Source organism: Marmota monax, unplaced genomic scaffold (genome assembly GCF_021218885.2).
Source record: "Marmota monax isolate L192 unplaced genomic scaffold, Marmota_monax_Labrador192_F-V1.1 WCK01_AAM20220418_F8-fsc00052, whole genome shotgun sequence".
Taxonomy (NCBI): domain Eukaryota; kingdom Metazoa; phylum Chordata; class Mammalia; order Rodentia; family Sciuridae; genus Marmota; species Marmota monax.
The window spans coordinates 1,510,371-1,531,065 of NW_026693473.1; the positions used below are offsets into that span (position 1 = coordinate 1,510,371).

The 20,695-nt window shown below is 33.0% G+C and overlaps 1 protein-coding gene across 2 annotated transcripts in view; it reads right to left on the reverse strand.

The window, feature by feature from the left end:
- Gsk3b (glycogen synthase kinase 3 beta) overlaps window positions 1-20,695 on the reverse strand; it is a 164,051-nt gene that overhangs the window by 14,845 nt on the left and 128,511 nt on the right. Inside the window, exons 9-10 of one of the 2 annotated variants that reach the window (XM_046458002.2) lie at window positions 12,261-12,299; window positions 9,396-9,582 (exon numbers count right to left, since the gene is read on the reverse strand). In XM_046458002.2, the coding sequence (XP_046313958.1) occupies window positions 9,396-9,582; window positions 12,261-12,299 (226 nt within the window). The remainder of the gene's footprint in view (window positions 1-9,395; window positions 9,583-12,260; window positions 12,300-20,695) is intronic. The other variant, XM_046458003.2, reaches the window with a different exon arrangement.

Consider the following 20,695-nt stretch of genomic DNA (forward strand, 5'->3'; position numbering starts at 1 on the left):
TTTTGAAGATCCTAAGCTATTTTACTTAAAGTCAGTCAAATTTCAACATACAATATTTTACTTAGGAAAACAAGCAAATTTTTGGTAACTGTAATGGCTTAATACCTTTCTGATTCTAGGCACATAAAAATATTAATGTAGTATGTAATAGTTATTCTTAATCAACCTGAAAGAAATTTAGATTTACCATCCCCATTAAAATTAAAATCTTCTAAAACAGACTTTTAAAAAATTCATCTATCCATCCACCTCCCTACCCACCACCCATTAATCTAATACTGAGCATAAAATAGTATGTTAGGTTGCAGAATACAGACAGAAAAAAGACAATCATCCTGTCTGGCAACGAAATGTACAATTGAACAAGCTGGCAAAAGAAAGGCATTCAACAACAGAAAAAAGAACAGTGGAGTAGACAAAGTGGGAATGAAAGTGAGGGGAAGAGGGACAGAACAGGGAAAGACAGTGGACTAAATCTAACCTAACTTCCCTATATACATATATGAATACACCAGAGTGATTCTCACCATCATGTACATTCTCAAGACACTAATTTTAAAAAACTACTATAATAGCAAAAAATCAGTAGAGTAAAGGAAAGGGAACAGGGAGGGGAAGGGGAAGTACTACGGGCTGAATTAGAACAAATATTTCATGTTTTTTATAATGATGTCAAAATAAATCCTATTGTCATGTATAACTAAAAGAACCAATTCAAAAAAAAGAAACTTGGTGAGACCCTGTCTCAAAAAGGGGATGGGGATGGGTATGTGGCACAGTGGTTAAGCATCCCTGCATCCTTGGTGTTATGGTTTGGATGTGAGGTGTCCCCTAAAAGCTCACATGTGAGACAATGCAATAAAGTTCGGAGGAGAAATGACTGGGTTATCTTAGCCCCCGTAGGGTGTGGCTGGAGGAGGTAGGAATTAGGGTGTGGCTTTGGTGTATGTATTTGTATCTGGAAAGTAGAGACTTTCTCTACTTCTTGATCACCATGATGTGAGTTGCTTCCCTCTGCCACACACTCTGCTATGATGTTCAGCCTTATTTTGAGCCCTCTAAAACTGTGAGCCCTCAAACAAACTTTTCCTCCTTTATAATTGTTCTGATCAGATCCTTTAGTCAGAGCATCAAACAAACTGACTGAAATACCTGGGTTCAATCCCTGGTATAAACAAACAAACAGAAAAGATCTCTGACCATATGTCTAATATATAAGAGGAAACATGAAAAGGGAAAAGATTACCAGAGATTTTAATGCATGACAATGAAACAAACTACTGTCAAGATAATCTTCAAAATAAACTGGATATTGGTGATTAATGGTCACTTTCCTTATGGCTCACACTGTTATTTTCTCCTACTCATTTACATTCTCTTACCAGATCCTTACACCTGTCCTTCTGTGTATCTGCATGCCAGCTGAGAGCCATGATGGTTTTCTATCTTAGTATGGGGTAAGGGTATGTATAATGGTGTGTATACTGCCTTGGATAGGGAGAGATGGGTAGCCCATAAAGAGCAAAGAGAAGAAAATAAGAAGCTCTGGGATCTTGGGAGGCTTTGCTAAATCCAAAGACCTGGGAAAGAAGGATAGGAGATAGAGTATTCGTGAACTTTTTTGAGTCAAACACCCTAAAAGTTAATAGTTAAGTTCTGAAATTTTAATCACTGCTAGTTCTACATCTATCCAACTTCTATAATCCATTGTTCTTTTTCTCTTCCTTAATTATAAACATTCCTTAAAAGATCTACTGCTTCCATCTGTTGGTTATTTTCTACTTTAAAGAACTTGTTAACTCGCATAGCTTTTGCTTGTGTGAATGAGGAGGCCTTCTTGAACTTCTGCTACAGTCCTGTTCTTGTCACGAGTCTGTACCTTTTATGGTGAGAGATCACAGGCATTTCCATGGGACTGTCACAATTAGTCCAAAATAGCTTCATTTGTCTTTCACTCCCAACAATTACTACCTACTTCCAAGCAGTCTGTTTACTCATGGGAAAAAAATAAGGAAACAGAGGCAGCAAGTGTGGATACAAACTGCAGCGAAACAACAAAAAACCAGTGGCATTTTGGAGGAGAGAAATAGCAAAGCAAAAAGTCCTTATCAGGATCAAGAAGTATATATATGTTTGAAGCAGAGAAGGAGTGTGAAGAAATTGAAACTGAAAAGTATGCTACTATTTGCTAAGCATGGATGCCAAGCTTGAGAGTAGGGAGAAAATGAAGGGAACAAGGAGGTTCAAGATATGAAAGCAGGGTTAACTTTGGAGAACTGAGAATTCAGAAACTAAAAGACAGGCGGGGTCTGAGCAGACTAACCAGTACCTTAGAGACATGGTTAAAAACAAAAACAGTAATAGGTTTCAAAAGACTAGAAAAGTTAATGCATGATAAGAATTTCTTCAATCAACTGGAGACACCAGGAAAACAATTCATCAAAAAACCAGCATATGCAAGGCCCTTAAATCTTTCATATTTAATGACAAAGAGAGAAAGGAGTGTGTCAAAGATCATAAATTCCAAGGTCTGGAAAAGTCAGACAGGTTTGATATTCTCTTGATGCTCAATCCTCAGCATCAGAAAAAATAAACAAAACAAAAAATAATCCTGCTAACATTTTGAACTCTGGAGAATCAATCTAAGGCTTTCCTGTACTTATTTATATCATTAATTTATGTATCTCTAATATGTTCTACATTGGAGGCTTTAATTTCTCATTTTTTTCTTTGTCTTTATGGAGTCAATTCATTTTTATAATAAAAAATTTGGAGATAAAGCTTAAATATTCTTCAATCCAACTATATAATGACGAATGATGATGACGATTTTTAAATGAAAAAACTCAGGCAGAGATAGTCTTTGGCTAAGGTCTACAACTAACAACAACTATTCTCTAGTAACTAGTTAGAGGACACTAGACATTAGTGATTTACTCTTTTCACATGCAAAGCTGCACTTCATTATTGCCTTGGTATAATGTACACCACCAGTAATCTGGTTCTTCCTGGAACTCTATAAAACTCTATAAAACTACATAAAGAACTTTTAGTCAATGTATTAATTTTCTTGAGTGTTCCTATACCATTCCACATTCTTCTTAGTAGTATGTCTGAAGCAGTACAGCAGACCAAATAACCTCAGAAAAAATTACAGTAATTCTCAAATAAAATTGACAGTTCCTAGTCTAAAATCCTTGAATTGAATATAGTTGAATATAGTCAACACTATCTGTCCTTACTACTACAGTTGCCTTTCTCTTAGCCTATTCATAAATTTTCTCAAGCTCTCCTGTACTGTATATACTGGACTCATATTTCAATAACTAGAAGAATACAGCCTGATTATCTAGAAATTTTATGCTAGATTATTTATAAATTAAAGAATAAGTCAGATGTCAATTCTTTTGCTGTGTCCTATATGTAAAGAGTTTTTATCCCGTCTAAATTTATTGTTGCTATTATAAATTATATGTCTAAAGACCAAAATGCCTCATCTCTGGGGTCATAGTAATTTAAGAATAATATCAGAAGATACTTCATTACCTCAGGTCAATGAGAAACTGTGTTCACTTTAGACATGTTTGAGGGTAAAACAAGTTAGAAGAAAATGCTCAGGATATAGAAAGGCAGATAAGCAGATGAGCTGACCATAATTATGTCTATAGATACTTCATAGCAGAAACATAGTTTAAAACCCACTGTTGCAAAAATGATAAAAACCTTCTAATTATCATAAATAATGAATTATTATAATATTTATAAGTAAGTAGTCTATTGGTTTCAAATGAAAGAAAAAATTTTTGATGAGCTGGGCTTTTTGAACACTTATTTTTATTGCTCACCACCATTTCTAATTCCGTTTTCATCAGCTCCTATTTTTGTAACATATTACTACACACTTTTAAAAAATCTCTTTCTCTTTTCATTTTTGTTGCTTTCAACCTTTTAGTCTTTTAAAAACTTGTTTTCTAGAATCCTTTTCCTATTTCATCACCTGACTTCTTAATTTTTAGATATTCTTGCCTCTCTACCTTAAAACATTCAGTTTGCCTCTACCTGTTGCCCTGTGGCTGCCCCAAATATCCTATTTTAACTCTTGAGTTCTTCTGAATTCCTAAATCACTGCTTTTTTCAGTCTGCCATCATTCCACCTTATTTCCCTAGAAAACTATCATTCTCTCACATAACCCAGCTTTTTAAAATGGAGATGGGTCGATTCTTCAAATTAAGTCATTCTAATGTGAATGGTTGATAATCCTTACCCACCCCAAGCCCCAACCCTATCCTGTCCTATAACTTCATGAGGACAAATACTTGCTAAAATTCTTTCAATTGTTAAAACTGTACAAATTATGTAAAAAAAAAAAAATTGGGACTACAGATGCGTGTTGGTGGAATTAGGGGCAAACTCCACTTTAAACATAAAACAACTTACTTCCTAATATATTCCAGCCTTGGAACAGACAATAATACTGATCCCTATTGAATTTTCCTGATTCCATCTGCTTCCTGGAATTGATTCGGCTATGTCCAACCTTTCATATTTAATGACAAAGAGAGAAAGGAGTGTGTCAAAGGTCTGGAAAAATCAGACAGGTCTGATATTCTCTTGAAGTATGGATTTGGGCAGTCAGAAGGATCTGAAAGTTTCCTGTCCCATATTTGTTCATCTCTCTCCTTCCTCTAGCTATCTCTTGTGATTATATGAATGTACTACTAATTACTGTTTATGGTTAATTTTCATGATACTGTAATAAACAGCAAAGTGAAGTTAAATTCTGGTGTAAGTTTTACTTTAATTAAAATAACACTGTATTTTACTCAAGTGTTTAATATTTCTTATTTGGTTTATATGGCAGATTTACTTTACTAATTAAAACAATAACAATAACAACCAGAGACAGCATTAGAAATGCCCAATAAATACTGGTTGTATAAATTAATAAACTCTGTGTTTACTTGAAGTGCCACGTATCAAATATTCTAACATTCACTGAGCACCTACTGTATATGTATCAGGGATTATCTTTGTTTTATTTGGGGTAAGAGTGCAAATGAAAATCCTCACTACTTACTCCCAACAAGGATTCTTTGAATTCTCCCTAGCTATATAATCAAGTGGGGATTCATTCTCCTTTTTCAATCTCTTGTATTACAAATTTACAATTTCTGATCATTCTTTAATTATTATCCATTAGTCTTTGAAGTTTCATCTGCACAAGTTACATCTTTGCTTTAGAAAACAAGATCACCATTTGGAAACACTGCTTCAAAATGAGAATATACAGTATCAAGTAGAATGCCATCAAATAATATCTCTTCCCTGGATGGTTATGTCCTTATATGGAAGGAGTGTTTAAGAACAATAATGATTTAGAAGTTTAGAGAAAAAACAGTGATAACAGCTCAGATTCAGAATGGCTGCTAAACCAGGGCATTTTAACACTTAAAAAAAAAAAAAAAAAAAAAAAAACGAAACAAAAAAAGAGGAAGGGATTATTTTAAAATAATGATACTTCCAACTTAATATATCTTTAATCTGATGAAAAATGATTCTCAGGATATATTTATAAGGTTCACTACAAAGACTCATGTTCATCTTTTTTCACCGATATTCAGAAAGTCACATAATACTTTGAAAGCCACAGACAGTATGTGTTTATACATATTACATCCAAATATATATGTACTCTTCTAAATCAGAAAAACATATACACACTTAGAGACATTTTTATTTGCTCTCAACCTTTTACTGTCTTTTAAAAACTTGTTTTCTAGAATCCTTTTTCTATTTCATCACCTGATTTCTTAATTTTTAGATATTCTTGTCTCTCTACCTTAAAACATTCAGTCTGCCTGGGTCTACCTGTTGCCCTGTGGCTGCCCCAATCCTATTTTAACTCTATTTTAGTTCTCCTGAATTCCTAAATCACTGCTTTTTTTTCTGTCTATAGTCAGTCTGCCCCCATTCCCTCTTATTTCCCCACAAAACTATCATTCTCTCACATAACCCAGCTTTTTTAAATGGGAGATGAGTAGATTCTTCAAATTAAATCATTCTAATTTGTCTATGGGCAAATATTACATTTTAAAATACCAAAATAAAATAATACTCAATTCTTTTTAAAAACTTCTATAAATATTAGACATGTATGGATAGTTTGAACTAATTTAGACTTCTTGAAATTAAGCTTTTTCTTTATTTTAAAAAGCACTTATCAAGTTCTGGTCCATTATATTGCAATAATCTTAGGACAATAATGAGATACCACTTCACATTCACCAGGACGGCTATTTAAAAAGAAAGGAACTAGGAAGGATGGACGGAAGGTAGGTAGGAAGGTGACAAGTGTAAAATTAGAACTCGTGTACACTATTAGTAGAAATGTAAAATGTGCAGCCTTAGGAAAATAATTTGGTGGTTCCTCAAAAAGTTACACAGAATTATCATGTGATTTAGTAGTACCCAAAGAATGAAAAACAAATATTCAAACAAATATTTGTACATGAATGTTCACAGCAGCACTCCTCACAATAGCCAACCCAAATGTTTGTAAGTCAAGAATGAATAAGCAAAATGTGACGTATCTGCATGATGGAATATTAATCAGCCACAAAAAGGAATGAAGCACTAATATATGCTATGTGGATGAACTCTGAAAACAACAAGAAAAAGAAGGCAGACATAAAAGACCTATATTTTATGACTTCACTTAGATAAAATATCCAAAATAGGAAGATTCAGAGACAGAAAACAAATTGTTCCTAGGGGATGGGAGAGGGGTTAATGGGGAGTGACCATTTAACAGGGGCAGGGTTTTCTTTAGATGCAATGAAAGTGTTCTGGAACTCGATAAAGCTGGTAGTTGCACAACATTGTGGATGTATTAAATAACACTGAGTTGTTTACTTCTTAAAAAAAATTCTTAACTTTACATGAATTTTATTTCAGTTTTTAAAAAAGCTTAAGAAACTCATAGAATTTGTTTTAAAATTTTTATTTTCTTTAGTAATAATAAATCTATTTACCATAAATATCATGTAGTATTTGAGGTTTAACCAAGTTATTCACCTGACAAGGGGCTTTCTTGATTATCAAGGGTACATATATATTTGGATGTAATCTGTATAAACACATACTGTCTGTGGCTTTCAAAGTATTTTACATGACTTTCTGAATATCAGTGAAAAAAAAATTTACATGAGTCTTTGTAGTGAACCTTATAAACATATCCTGAGAATCATTTCTCTAATAACTAATCTTTGGAAAGACTAGTACTTTCCAAAGTACTCTTTGGAAGGACAGTGTGAAAAAACCTCAACCAATAAGGGTTTGTGAAATTTTAATGTCGCTTGACAAAAATGATCAGAAAAAGAAGGAACTTAACACTAACTTAGTAGTTCCTAAGGTTGATACTCCACAGTTGCAAGTGCAGATGTCATTCTATCCAAGCCTTTAGAGATCACTTTGAAAAGCAATCCAGAACAGTTATATTGTGTAGATAATAAACATATACCTATAGAACAAAATAAAACCTGCAAATGGGTACTCAGATTTTCCAATGGTGTCCTTCTATAGACTTAAAAAATGCTTCATATAAAAAAGTTCAGGTGACTTAACCTAAGAAATTAGATGGTTCACAAAATAGCTCTATTTGATTACAAATACAAAGATGTAAAAGACATGTAAAAAAATTTGAATGAAATTGTTTTATAAAAGTTGAGATGTTAAAAAAAGCAAAATTCCTTATGTAATATATGATTTTAATATATTCAAGTTATCAAATCTGTTTGGGATTTTGGGAAATGAGAGATTATCTTGGATTCAAGAATTATCAAGCCAGGCATGGTGGATGCTCTGGTAATCCCAGTGATTCAAGAGGCTGAAGCAGAAGGATTGTAAGTTTGAGGCCAGCCTCAGCAACTTAAGGAGGCCCTAAGCAAATCAGCAAGACCCTGTCTCAAAAACTAAAAAGGACTGAGAATGTGGCTCAGCGATTAAGTACCACTGGGTTTAGTCCTTGGTACGGAAAAAAAAAAAAAAAAAGAAAGAAAGAAAGAAAAGATTTATCATTTATCAATATGTGTGTTAGAAAAGAAATTTTGAAAAGAACTATATTATAAATATTAAACGGTAGCTCCCATTTACTAATATTCTTCTTAAAACAGATAATCAGGACCCTAAATTCCAAATGGTTTCTGATCAGCTTACATTCTTTTTTTTTTTTTTTTTTAAACTTTATTTATTTATTTATTTTTTAAATATTTATTTTTTAGTTTTTGGCGAACACAACATCTTTGTTTGTATGTGGTGCTGAGGATCGAACCCGGGCCGCACGCATACCAGGCGAGCGCACTACCGCTTGAGCCACATCCCCAGCCCCTCTTTTTTTTTTTTTTAAAGTTAAGACTATATCAGCATTGCTAGTGTTACAAAATATTGATAGTTTAAGTTTACAGTGTGCTTTACTATCTACTGGAATCTTCAATATCTACCACTTACGCCACACAACCTTCCACATTCAATTTTAGAAAAGTTTAGATATGTGGAAAACACATTCACCTTCGAATAAAGGAAGTTTCTCATTCGTGGTCACACAAAGTTCTCTATGTCCATTCTATATTTTTTTAGCCTAAGCTTACTGCTCAGTAATCAAGATACACATCACCCATTTCTTGTTTTATCTCCCTGGAATAAAAAACTTTATGCTCAGTTTAAGAAGAAAATCACATTAGCAGAAGCAATGTGACTGACTGACTGACTGACTGAATGAATGATTTGGGGGTCTTAATCAGAAAGAAAAAGTGAACATACAAATGTAGAAATGAAGAAGAAATGACTATCCCTAAGTTTTTTAGAAATGAATGCACAAACTCAGTTTTCCTTTCAATGTTTTCTTGGCAGTAGTAGTGGGTACCAAGTCACAAAGGAGATGGAAATTTCTCTGTCTATATCTCTCATATAAGTTCTTAGAAAGGAGTTACAGGACTCCAATTCTCCCCTTATTTATAAAAATACAGCCACCAATTTATTTCTAGGTTTTAAAAACTTGATGCTGATACTTAGGAAGCAAAAATGCTAATTATATATTAATCTTATTAGTGATAAATCTCACCCAATGAAATGTCTATAAACTTCTCATGTGCCAAAATTAAATGTAATCTGCTACAAATGAAAGAAAGTATCCTTATTTCAAAAATTTTATCTGTCACTATTTTGTTCAAGGCCATACAAAAATTGGACTAATAAATTATAGGGTGCTTCATACCTCCATAAATGCTTACTAATATATCTACTGTTGTTCTCCACAGATTTTCATTAACAGAGTCTCATTCCATATCCAGTGTGCACCTTTCCCAGAAATGGTTAAGAGTTTAGTGTTTGGAATTACCTTGGGTGGTGAAGTTGAAGAGTGCAGGTGTGTCTCGCCCATTTGGTAGTTTGACATTTGGGTCCCTCAGTTCATCAAAAAATGAATGTGCACAAGCTTCCAGTGGTGTCAATCGGGCAGTTGGTGTATACTCCAGCAGACGGCTACACAATGCAATTGCCTCCGGTGGAGTTCGGGGTCGGAAGACCTGCAGTACAAAAAGAGGAAAGAACAATTAATATTTTATTATTAAAAACCTAAGCAAATAGCTCTCTGAGTAATGAGTTAATTCCCACCTGTACAAAAACATGGTTGCATTTGGGAAAGGAACCTTGTAGGATAAAAAAAGTTAACTGCATATGATTCGCCACACTGGGGTAAACTGCTAATTTTAAAGACTATGTGAGAAAAGCTCAGAGAAAAATCTACATAAGCTAAACATAAAGCAATATAATTAAACATGCATATAAAATATATCAGGCACATGGGAAAGGCTGAGTTTTGGAGGCAAGCACAACAAAAAGAGCATTAAAAAAAATCTTCAAAGTTTTGACTACTGTGGCAGTAAATAAAAGATTGCCTCTCTGGTGTCAACAACTGTTGATAATGGATGGCACTATTCAAATTAAGAAATCAATAATTTTTCTAAAAAGAAAGAAAAGCTGTCACTCTAAGTCTTCTAATGCTAATAATTGGTATTATTTTCTCAATATACAAAGCCTATCATTTACTTTGACAAAATGTTTGATGTTTTCTTCAAGTAACTGTTATCATGAATGTGGCCAGATCACTCTCATTTGAATTAATTTGAATGAATATTCTAGGGCTTTTTTCAGGAGCGGATACTGTCTTTTTCATTAAAAGCTATAAAAAAAAAAGTCACAGAAATAGGAATCTAAAGGCTATATTGAAATAAAATGTAATTAACTTGATTAAAAGAAGAGATAGCTTTCTACTCATCAATGTCTTAAAATGAATCAAAACATAAAATTATGAAAATATATTTCAACCTAAAGTATGGCCAGTTAAAGGGTAAAGAAGGAGTAGAAATAAACAGAAATGAAATTAAATGTCCAAAAGCCTCTGAAATCAAATAAAAATGAAACATACAACTTTTGATAGAAAGAACATACAACCAAAATAAAAGTTATGGTGCAGAAATATAAAGAAAAACAGACATGCATAAATGGAGGGCAATAGACCCATAAATGAGGAAAGGACATGCAGAGGTGATAGGGCATAAGGCATGAAGGACTCTGGGAGGCTAAGATTTCCTAATGAGAATGGTTCATATAACATCTGGATGTTCACTTAGGCCAAATGTAGGAGAATTAGTTACAACCAGAGTTCTTTAAATATTTAAAAGAATAAGAATACTTTCTACAAAACTACTGAAAACTGGTTGTTGTTGGGTTTCTTTCTTTTTTTTCCTTTCTCTTGTTTTTGCTTTTGTTTTTACATAGTTTGTTACTGAAAGATTATTTTCCATGGGAATTGAGAGATTGAGTTGATAGGATCTTAGAAATTAATTCAGATCTTTAAAGGTCTTAGTCAATATTGACTATGATAGAAAGCCCTTTGTATGGTCCAAAACAGACTCGTCTTTATTTCTGAGAATTTTGATTGTTTCCATCAAAGAAACCTTAAAGCGATCGTATTATTTAAAATGTTTAGATCTTCCACTATTATTTGCCATTTTCCCCTCTCTTGCTTTAAGAGAGACGAATATGACAATAATCAAATCCAGAACGCAAAATAAAAATGGTCAGAGGAAAAACTCAGAAAATTTATCATAAAAATATTAAACACTACTGACATATTTTATTCCTGAGGGCAGATTGAATCTACTTGACAGTATATAGATTAGTTTGCTAGCTAATCCAAAATGCTTCGGTACCAATAATAGTGTCATATAACTAGAATTAAATACAGTAACAAAAACTAAATATCTCTAAACTGCAACTATAGGGAACCTAGGTGGTGAGTTATATAAAATAAAAAATTCATATTTTAATAACAAACTCCTGTTTATTATCTTTATCTTGTTAAAGGTATGAATAAACCAGTACTGTAAGCTTATTTCTGATTATGTTTAAAAAGCCCCTAGCCCCTGGTACTTTACTGGCTTTGAGTGATTACCCATTTTGGTTCGAAGACATATATTAGCTTATGTTGTCAGAAATCCTAACTAATGGAGTTAAAGAGCTAAAAATAATACAGATAAGAAGTAATTCCAAGAACCTATATTAAAATCAAGATTCAACCTTTTTTTTTTAAAAAAAATATCTTCTGTACTTTAAATCCTTTGAGAGATTTTTCATAAGAAGAACCCTGGTTCAGTACTCTGTGGATAAAGGTTAGTGGGAAATTATGTGGGGTCAAAACCCAGTATCTTTCAGAGTTTAGATTTCTGACCATAATATAGGATGTGATAGCATGCAATTTTCAAAAATTACTGTACAAATTAGAAACTAGCTCTTCTGAATTTCCTTTGTGTCTAAAGTAAAGGAAACCAGTAACTACTAAAATTTGGCTTTTAATAAATAAGTTTCAACTGCTATATCATTTCTTACTCACTGAAATAGCTCAATACTTAAAAACCTTTGGTTTCATGAATCTTCATCAATGTTTATTCTTACAAGAATAATAATTTTAAAACCTTACAATTTCTGTCAATGGTTCACCTAGGAGACTGACAATCTAAAAATGTAACAAGAAAATCTATACCATACAATGAATAAAAAATAAAAATCATAGCTTCCTACATTTTTATTAGCACATTTCAAGAATAAACAATTGTTTAGCCTTTCAAAAAATGCACCCCCCCCCCCAAGTTTTATAGACCTGCCCTGTAAATTTTTTGGGGAAAAAAAATAAAGTACATACCCGCACTCCTGAGGTGAAATGTCCTGTTCCTGACGAATCCTAAAGATGATAATGCAGTGAAATAATCCAAACAGGGAAGTCAATCCAAAAGAGAATAGTCCAGCAAGGAAAAATATATCCAATGTTATAAGAAATCCATGGTGTAGGGGGACACAGAAAATGTTTATACAGTTATAAACTTTAAACATTAGTCTCCACAGTAGCAAGTCCAAATTTTAAAAATTATTTCACCACAGTGTATGCAAAAAATTTTTTTGATTGTGCAATGGTGAGGCACAGTAAAGAAACATTTAAATTTTATTTTATCATGTTCCAATGCCAGTGTGTTTATTAAAAAAATACAAAACCAAAAAAAGTTAAAATCAAAATGAAATCTAGAAGTAAAGTTCCCAAAGTAAAGTGGTCTTCTACGACCTGGATTTATCATCCATAGACGTGGCTGGGAGGGGGCATATTAGCCTGCTTTTAAAGATATATGTTCCCAATATACTAATTTTTCTCAATTAATGTGTCCCAGTTACACAGTATAAACATTTTTTTGCTGAGTTATTAGTTACAAGAGAAATGTATTAAATATATTTAATTTATATTACTATAGATTTCAAGCCAGATATTTTCAATTTGTGTGAGCTAAGAAGGATCAGGCCACCGCGGATTATTCTCCAGTTTTGGATTGACTTCCCTGCTAAAAGATGTTATTTGCTGACAGTCTCATTATTTTAGGATTCTTCAGGAAATTGACATATCATCTCAGGAGTGCGGGTATAAACTTACTTTGTGTATTGTGGGCTCTACCCCCTCATACCCTTGCACCCATTACTTAAGAAAAATAAATAGAGAGCATTTCTTTCCTTTTTGGAAAAACTTACTGAAAAAAAAATCCTAAATCTTTGAGCACTACAAATTCAACAACAGTTCCATCTGCAAATATGCCCAATTCACCCACCAAAAGCTAAACAAAAATGTATACAATAAACAATACAACTAAGGGACAGTCACAGTTACAGGTGACATGCATAATAATGTACACCAACACCTAGGCACAACGGAGCCAAATATATAAGGGAGGTAGCAGGGTCTATTATGTCTAGGCATTGAGAACAAACAAACAAACAAAAAAAGGGCAGAACTCACCAGTAGCTGTGAACACCCTTGGCTATTCTAAGAGAATGTAACATTCTTTTAGGATAGTTTCCAGTGGGGGAATTAAATATTTTGCAAAATAAATAATCCGCGGATTACTTTTAGTCTGCAGACTAAAATTTAGTACATGGATTAAAATCCAGCCCATCAGAATAAAAAAATCTCAAAACAACCACGTGGACAAAAATAGAAAACCATATTAAAAAAACTGATAGCACAAAGTAAAACTGAACTGGGCCAACTAATAATTAGTGCGCAGACTAAATATGGCCAGCCAAGTATGCAGCAAGGCCATGGAGACCCCAAAACACCCCTTTAAAAACTAACAACAAAAGTAGTAAAACGAAATAAAACAAAGCAAAAACAAAAGGGAGGGGAGTAAGGGGGGAAGAAAAGGAAAGAAAGCAAAAATAAAGAAAAGAGGAAAAATTCAAAAGAACTAAACAAACCACTGACATGAACTTTTAAAGTGATTCAAATACTACCTCACCTATGCAGCAACATATTAAATTGAAATAAATATCAACTCTCATCACAATTACTAGTCCACAGAAGAACCTAACAGAAAAAAAGTTTTTTTCAAAAAGGAAGTCTCTGTGGTATTGATCAAATGCAAACAAATCCTTAAATAAAGAATTATTCAAAATAAATTTGCATTTGGAAAACTCAAAAATGACAGAGGCAATTTTTTCTCTATATGTTTTTTAGAACATACTTTGGCCATCGAAGTTCAACCTACAGCTAATTGTTACAACTGAATCAAAAGCCCTTTAAAATGGACATTTATAAACAATCATATGCAACCATATCAAGGCCCCATCATGGCATCAGCTTTTACCAACTCTTGTACTATGCAGCCAATCAGAGCAATATAAAAATGTCTACTTTTTATGGTTACGGACAGTAACAATTAATTTCATAGAATATAGACAAGTACTATGACTGTTCCACACAGCTTCTTCTCACTTTTCTGGTCATACACAAAATTTAAAAACTCCTAATTTTGAAAACTGATAAAAATATTCCTAAAGAGCAATTCCAATATTGGCTATCAAGTAATCTATTAATCATCTAAAATTATTTGTAATTTGTAACCCTAAATATAGGATTAGAAGTGAAACAATATATGGATCTGTTGAATGACTGTATATGTTAATTAAGTATGAAAATTAAGTCTACCTAAGTGTTTTTATGTAAAACATAATTCAATAATTAATCTGTCTACACTATTTTTAGAAACATTCTTTGGTGGTATTTTACATGGTTTTATAATTGGTCTAATGATGCAATGACATACGAGGTAATTCATTTTAATACTATCAGAAATGATTACCAGCAGCTATGGAAAACTAACTTTCAGAGAGTCCATTAGCCAACTTTAAATACTATGTATTTAACAGGGTAGAAACACACTCAACATAGCTCAAGCCTACTGAACAAATATGTTTTTCTAACCTTTGAAGATATCAGTTCCTAAATTAAGGTGAAGAAGGTTGAACTTAAGAAATCTGAAGAATCCTTTCATTACATCACAACAGTTAGTGTTCAGTGAATTTTAGCTGTGTAATTAAAAGGATGAATTTTTTTCCTGAGCTCCATTACACACAAGAAAAGGTACATGTAGACATCAGCATTTAACTATGCAATGTAATTTCTTTCTCTAATGTTATCTACTGACGAAACGGTACAATAGTACACCAAAGTGTGATTTCCCAAATGTCCACTTAAATAATTTTAATATTTCATTCTTCACAAAAGTGTTATTACAGTCAGACTGGCCTTTCCAAAAATACAGGAATATTTTCTTTTCATCCATACACCGCCCCCCCCCCCATCTTAAGAGATATTCACCCAGGCTATGATAATTCCTAACTTTTTCCATACCTAAGGCAAATCCTAATTCTCCTTCAATAGCTCACTCTTCTGTCATTGATAAGGAGACTTCTCTTTTCCCTCTATCACCTTTATTAAAGGTCTGCTGTATAACAACTACAGTATATGAAACACCTGTGAACATTTACAGTACATAATCAAGTATATGGTTACATAGTATTTTATGTCCTTCAGTACTTGCTTCAACTAAACTTTTCAACTGGACTATGTTTTACTTCTTTTGCATCCTTTATGGTTCCCAGCACATCACTGGTTACATAGAACACACAGGAATTAAAGAATAAACAATTAAAAAAAATAGATTTTTGCCTTCTTTTTCAACCTACTCCCAATCCCATGCTCTGTCCCCCACAAGCAGTCTTTAAATTAATGTCTTGGTATTTTTACTTTTTTACATTATTCCTCTCACATGTAGATTAGCCACTCTAGGAGATAGATTTTAATGTATATGGTTTCCTGAAAAGAAATGGGAATTTTTAGCCAGGATAAACTGAAAAGTGAGGAAGTCTATTAACACAGGAAAATATTAAAAGGGGAGAGAAGTGATTATTCTAGCACTAATAAAGATACAATTTTAGTAGAGAACATACTTCATGTACTCATGAGACAGGTGATAATGGATTCATACAGTGTTTAGGGCAGAGGGGGTTTAAGTAATAATTTGAGAAATAATTTAAAATGTGATTTACCAAAACAACGTAGTTGGATTTGAGGATCCAACAGAAATTCCCAACATGGTTTATATTTTCTTGGATACTTGTGAATGAAATGAGTAAGACACACACACACACACACACACACAAGATAAAGCAATTTTTGTTTTGCACTTTGCAGTCCTCTCTGAAGGCATTTTGCATAATGGTTGAAACAGATAAGTTTTTAAGTTCTTAAAAATTTTGTAATGAAAAGGCAAGGAGAAAAAAAAGTAACACTATGAAGAAAATCTAAAAAAAAATGTAATGGCTCTTTTTTGTTTGTTTAGCTCTAAGCATAGATAACCAATAACTTGTCTAGTCTAAAATGATCAAATGATTCTTTTGATAGCTGAAGACCTCAGAACTCAATTACCTGCTTACTTTGTTGGAAATACTAGCATCCACACTGTCAACAGTGTTCTAAGAAATCAAGTATGCAAGGATTGTTTATGGGGATAACGCTTTTGGGGATACTTACCCAATGACTTATATTGTCCATAAAACCTATGGCAGGTTTGACACTTAACCACTGAGTATTAAGCTATCATATATGCCCCACATTTGGCAACAAACATTTTAAAGTAATTCACTTCCGTATTATCATTATAAAACAAATTAGCAACTGCTGTAATACACATGTGGTATGACTTGGTAAGTTGCCTCAGGAGTTACATGGTAGGAATAATCATGGAGAACTTAGACAAGCAAATATTTCATGGGAGAAGTGAGACTTGAGATCTTGAAGAAGGTTAAGACTTCGTAAGCAGAGGGGAAAAAAAAGAACATTCTAAAAGGTGATGTTGGGTGGGGGTGGTACCAACAAGAGGTAGAAATGAATGTGGTTTCTCTAGGGAACAATTAGGATTTTGGTTAGACTGGAAAATTCAGCATGACTGCATGGCCCCTTCAAAGTAGGCTACCGGATGAACAAGACTCCCATATGTACGTAACATATTAAGTAGCACTAAATATAACTGTTAAAGAGATCAGAGCCCTTGGGATTCTAATCTACTTCCTCTACAAACCAGTTATGTCATTTATGACTTCTATTATTCTGAAAGAATATTCATTTATCTGTCACTTTACTGACCTCATAAAATTATTTACTACCAGAACAAAATGAAATTTTTTGTCTCCAGAATTTAAACAAAAAGGCAGCAGAATCAAGTACTCAAAAGGGGGAGGGGGGTAATAGTTGATACATATCTACATGATAGTAGATATATATATAATCTTTTTAGAAATCCCTATCTGCTATAACTAGACACTAAATTTTAAAGTTTTTTAAAAATTAGTGCATTGTGAATATATATAAAGGTAAAATTAACTGTGTTATATTTATTCATATATGTCCATAGGAAAGTCTGATCAGATTCATTCCACCACTTTAAATTCATTGTCTTATAACATGCATTTACAGATAGAAGAAGTTGGAGAATCTGGGAGGCTAGGTTCGAGCAACTAGATAATTCAGGAAAGGCTAGGAGCAGGACAAGAACAGTCTCCTATTTTTCTGGAAAGAAAAAGTAGAAAAGATCAAGAACTGTTACAGAGTAATCTGTTATCCAAACTGGGTTACTTTTGAGAATAAAGGGGTATCAATTAATAACTACATTGGATAGGCAAAAATCAGGACACAGATCACCAATTGTCATTTTATGTATTATATGCCAAAATGTCCTTAAAGGCTTTGAGAAATCAGAAAGAATTTAAAATAGGAAGGACTATGAGTCTAACATATACTATTAGGAAAGCTAACACTGACAGCAACAAGGAGAATGGATTAAAATGATGTAAAACTGAAGGAAGGCAATCAGGAAGTAATAGGTTGTTTTATAATTCTATGATATGGCAATGGTATAAACTAAAGTCAGGCCAGTGGAAACAGAATAAGAGGACAAATAAGAGAACTATAATGGAGGTAGAATGTTCACATTTATTCATAATTAAAATAACCCTTATAAGCATATTATAGTTTTATTTTCAAAAGAATCACAAGACATGGCAGATAATCACTGTCTTACAAAAAAAAAAAAAAAAGTAGACAGAAACATAGAAGCAGCAGTCTTTCAACTAGATCCTTAGTTCCTAATAGCCTGTCATCTATCCATTCCTCCCTGTACTAAATGCAGAAATTAAGCTTCTTCTCTTTCTCCAACCAATCTCAACCTACTTTTGTAGCACTTATTTTTGCTTTTAATCTCATTTTTCTTTTTTGAAGTACAATATATACCAATGCAGAGGACTTTATTTTCCCACCTTCCAGTAATGGTTCCTATTTAAAACATAGCACGTATTTCCTTTCCTACTTAATCCACAAGTACTTTAATGAATTAGGTTGCACTTGCTATTATGTAATAGTCAAGGGCAACTTAATGGCTTTTTAAATCCTCAAGATACCTGCCACACAACATGCTCGGATTATCTCAGTGTTTTTGTTTTTCCTCTATAACTTTCCTATATACCTGTATTCCCTTATCTAACTTTTTCCATGGAACACAGTTTTACCATTAATTTTATTTTTGCCCATGTTTTTGAGAATACCAGCTACCAGTCCTAGTGATTTAGCTATAATACAATGCAGCCCAGGAAACCAGGGTTCCCATGCCCAAAGCTTCAGGAAATGGGATTGAAGTGGATTCTAACAGAAGACAGCAATAAAGAAAAGGCAATTCTTGTTTCCAGACTCCAAGGGTAGACTCTCTTCTTTAAACAACATTATGCATGCTTTTAAAATGATACCACTGGCTGCCTAGCATAACACAGCATTTCTTAAATTGCTGTTCAGTATTATAATTGGGGGAAATAAAGAGAGAGGGGCTAAGTTTTCCCTTGGTGTCTTAAGTTTTGTGTTTTCATTTTAATCATAATCTTTTTTTTTTTTAATCACATCTTCTGATCATCTAGCTGACAGTAGAACCATGGAGTTTCTCGAACCACCCAAGTTTGTGTGTACCAATGAGAAATTAACACCAATCTGCTTATTATACAATGCATTTATATAAAGTGAAAACAAAATTATGTCAAAGAATACTACGTGAATGAAGGGTTCACAATAATTTTAACAGACGGAAAAGAGAGGAGAATTAAGTTATTATTCTACACATTGAACAGGAATGGAAATCTAAGTAAAAGGACTTTATAATTCAAGGTTGAGAAACATTAGGGATGTTATAGAAATATCCAGGAATCTGGGAAAGCAGAGGAAAGTTAAAACCATAAAAATTTACCACAGCTCTTCTGTTGGCTATATTTTAATTATAATAAATCAATGCTTTTGTACCACTCTGGCTAATTGTTCTACTGGAGAGAAATAATCGAGGGTAAAAATGTAGAAAATGACACACACTAATGTTGGTGGCAGTGTTAATTAAAAAATAAATAAATAAGGACAGGGACTGTGAAGTAAGATTCTATGACCTCAATTTCAGCACTACATCTGTTGGTTATACACTGAGGATAACATGTGATAAATACTTAGATTACACTGAAAAAAAAAAAAACTTTCTCTCTTTCTTCTTCATAAAAATAATGATTATTACAGAAAACAGAAATATGGATTGGTAGAACAAAGAAGGTAAAATCACTAATATTTTTCTAACCCAAATCTGTTAGCCTTTTGGAAGATTTTCCTGTGTTCATTCAATATACAGAATTCCCTGTGTTGTTTTTCCTTTAAACTGGCTGAAATCACAGTATACTACAGACCACTTATTATAAACACTTTAACTTGTAATAAGCTAATGGATCCAAACTGCAATTTAGCACCTAAATCCAAATAGGCTCCCTGGCAATCTCTGGGTTTAGAGCCAGGTGAGAAACTCCAGATACCTTGTGACTCAGATCTCAATTAAACCTTAAGTCAAAGATCAAAAGAAACCTTATCAAAGATTATTTGGTGCACATCATGAATTTTTTTTTAAAGGAAGGGAGTATACACCTTGGTCTGTTGGCCAACGAAAGCTATAACCAATAAATCTCTGGCACTAAAATATTACTGAGGTCTTGGACTTAAATAGGAAATAATTAGTAAAGAGAGGTAATGAGATTGTGAGAACTTTAAGAAAAGTAAATAGAATTACAATACCATTGAGAAGAACAGGAAGAGAGGGGCAGACATGCTTTGACTCTAGGTAGTGTAAATTATTTAATCAACAGCTCTAGATTACTTCAATTCTTGTTTGTAAAAGATCTATTACCAACTAAATGAACTTTCAATGTACAAAACAAATAGCTCTGTGGATATTTTTAAATATAGAAAGTGTCTGCTTGAAATACATAATAGAGAGTACACTGTATCTAATTCACAAAAAAACCATACAGTGACATATAATGGTACTTGGCACATTACTATAAGTTTAAAGACCTAGCATTAAACACACACACACACACACCACACACACACACACACACACAGAGTTTAATCCTGAATGTGTTACAGGATGTAACACCTATGTAACTTTGGATAACTTGCTTGGTTATCTTTGGTCAGTTTCTGAATCTGTAAAATAAAGAAGCTAGAGTTCACTCTGTTTCTATTGTTTTGTTTGTACACAATCTCACAAATCAAATTGAGATGATTGTAATAAAATCTTTCTTAAAATCATTTAAGTATCAAAGTTTTCTAGTAAATTAATAATTGTGCTTTTAGAACTGGTTCCATTTAATGTTAAGATTAGGTTTTTCCAATGGCTTTTGACATCC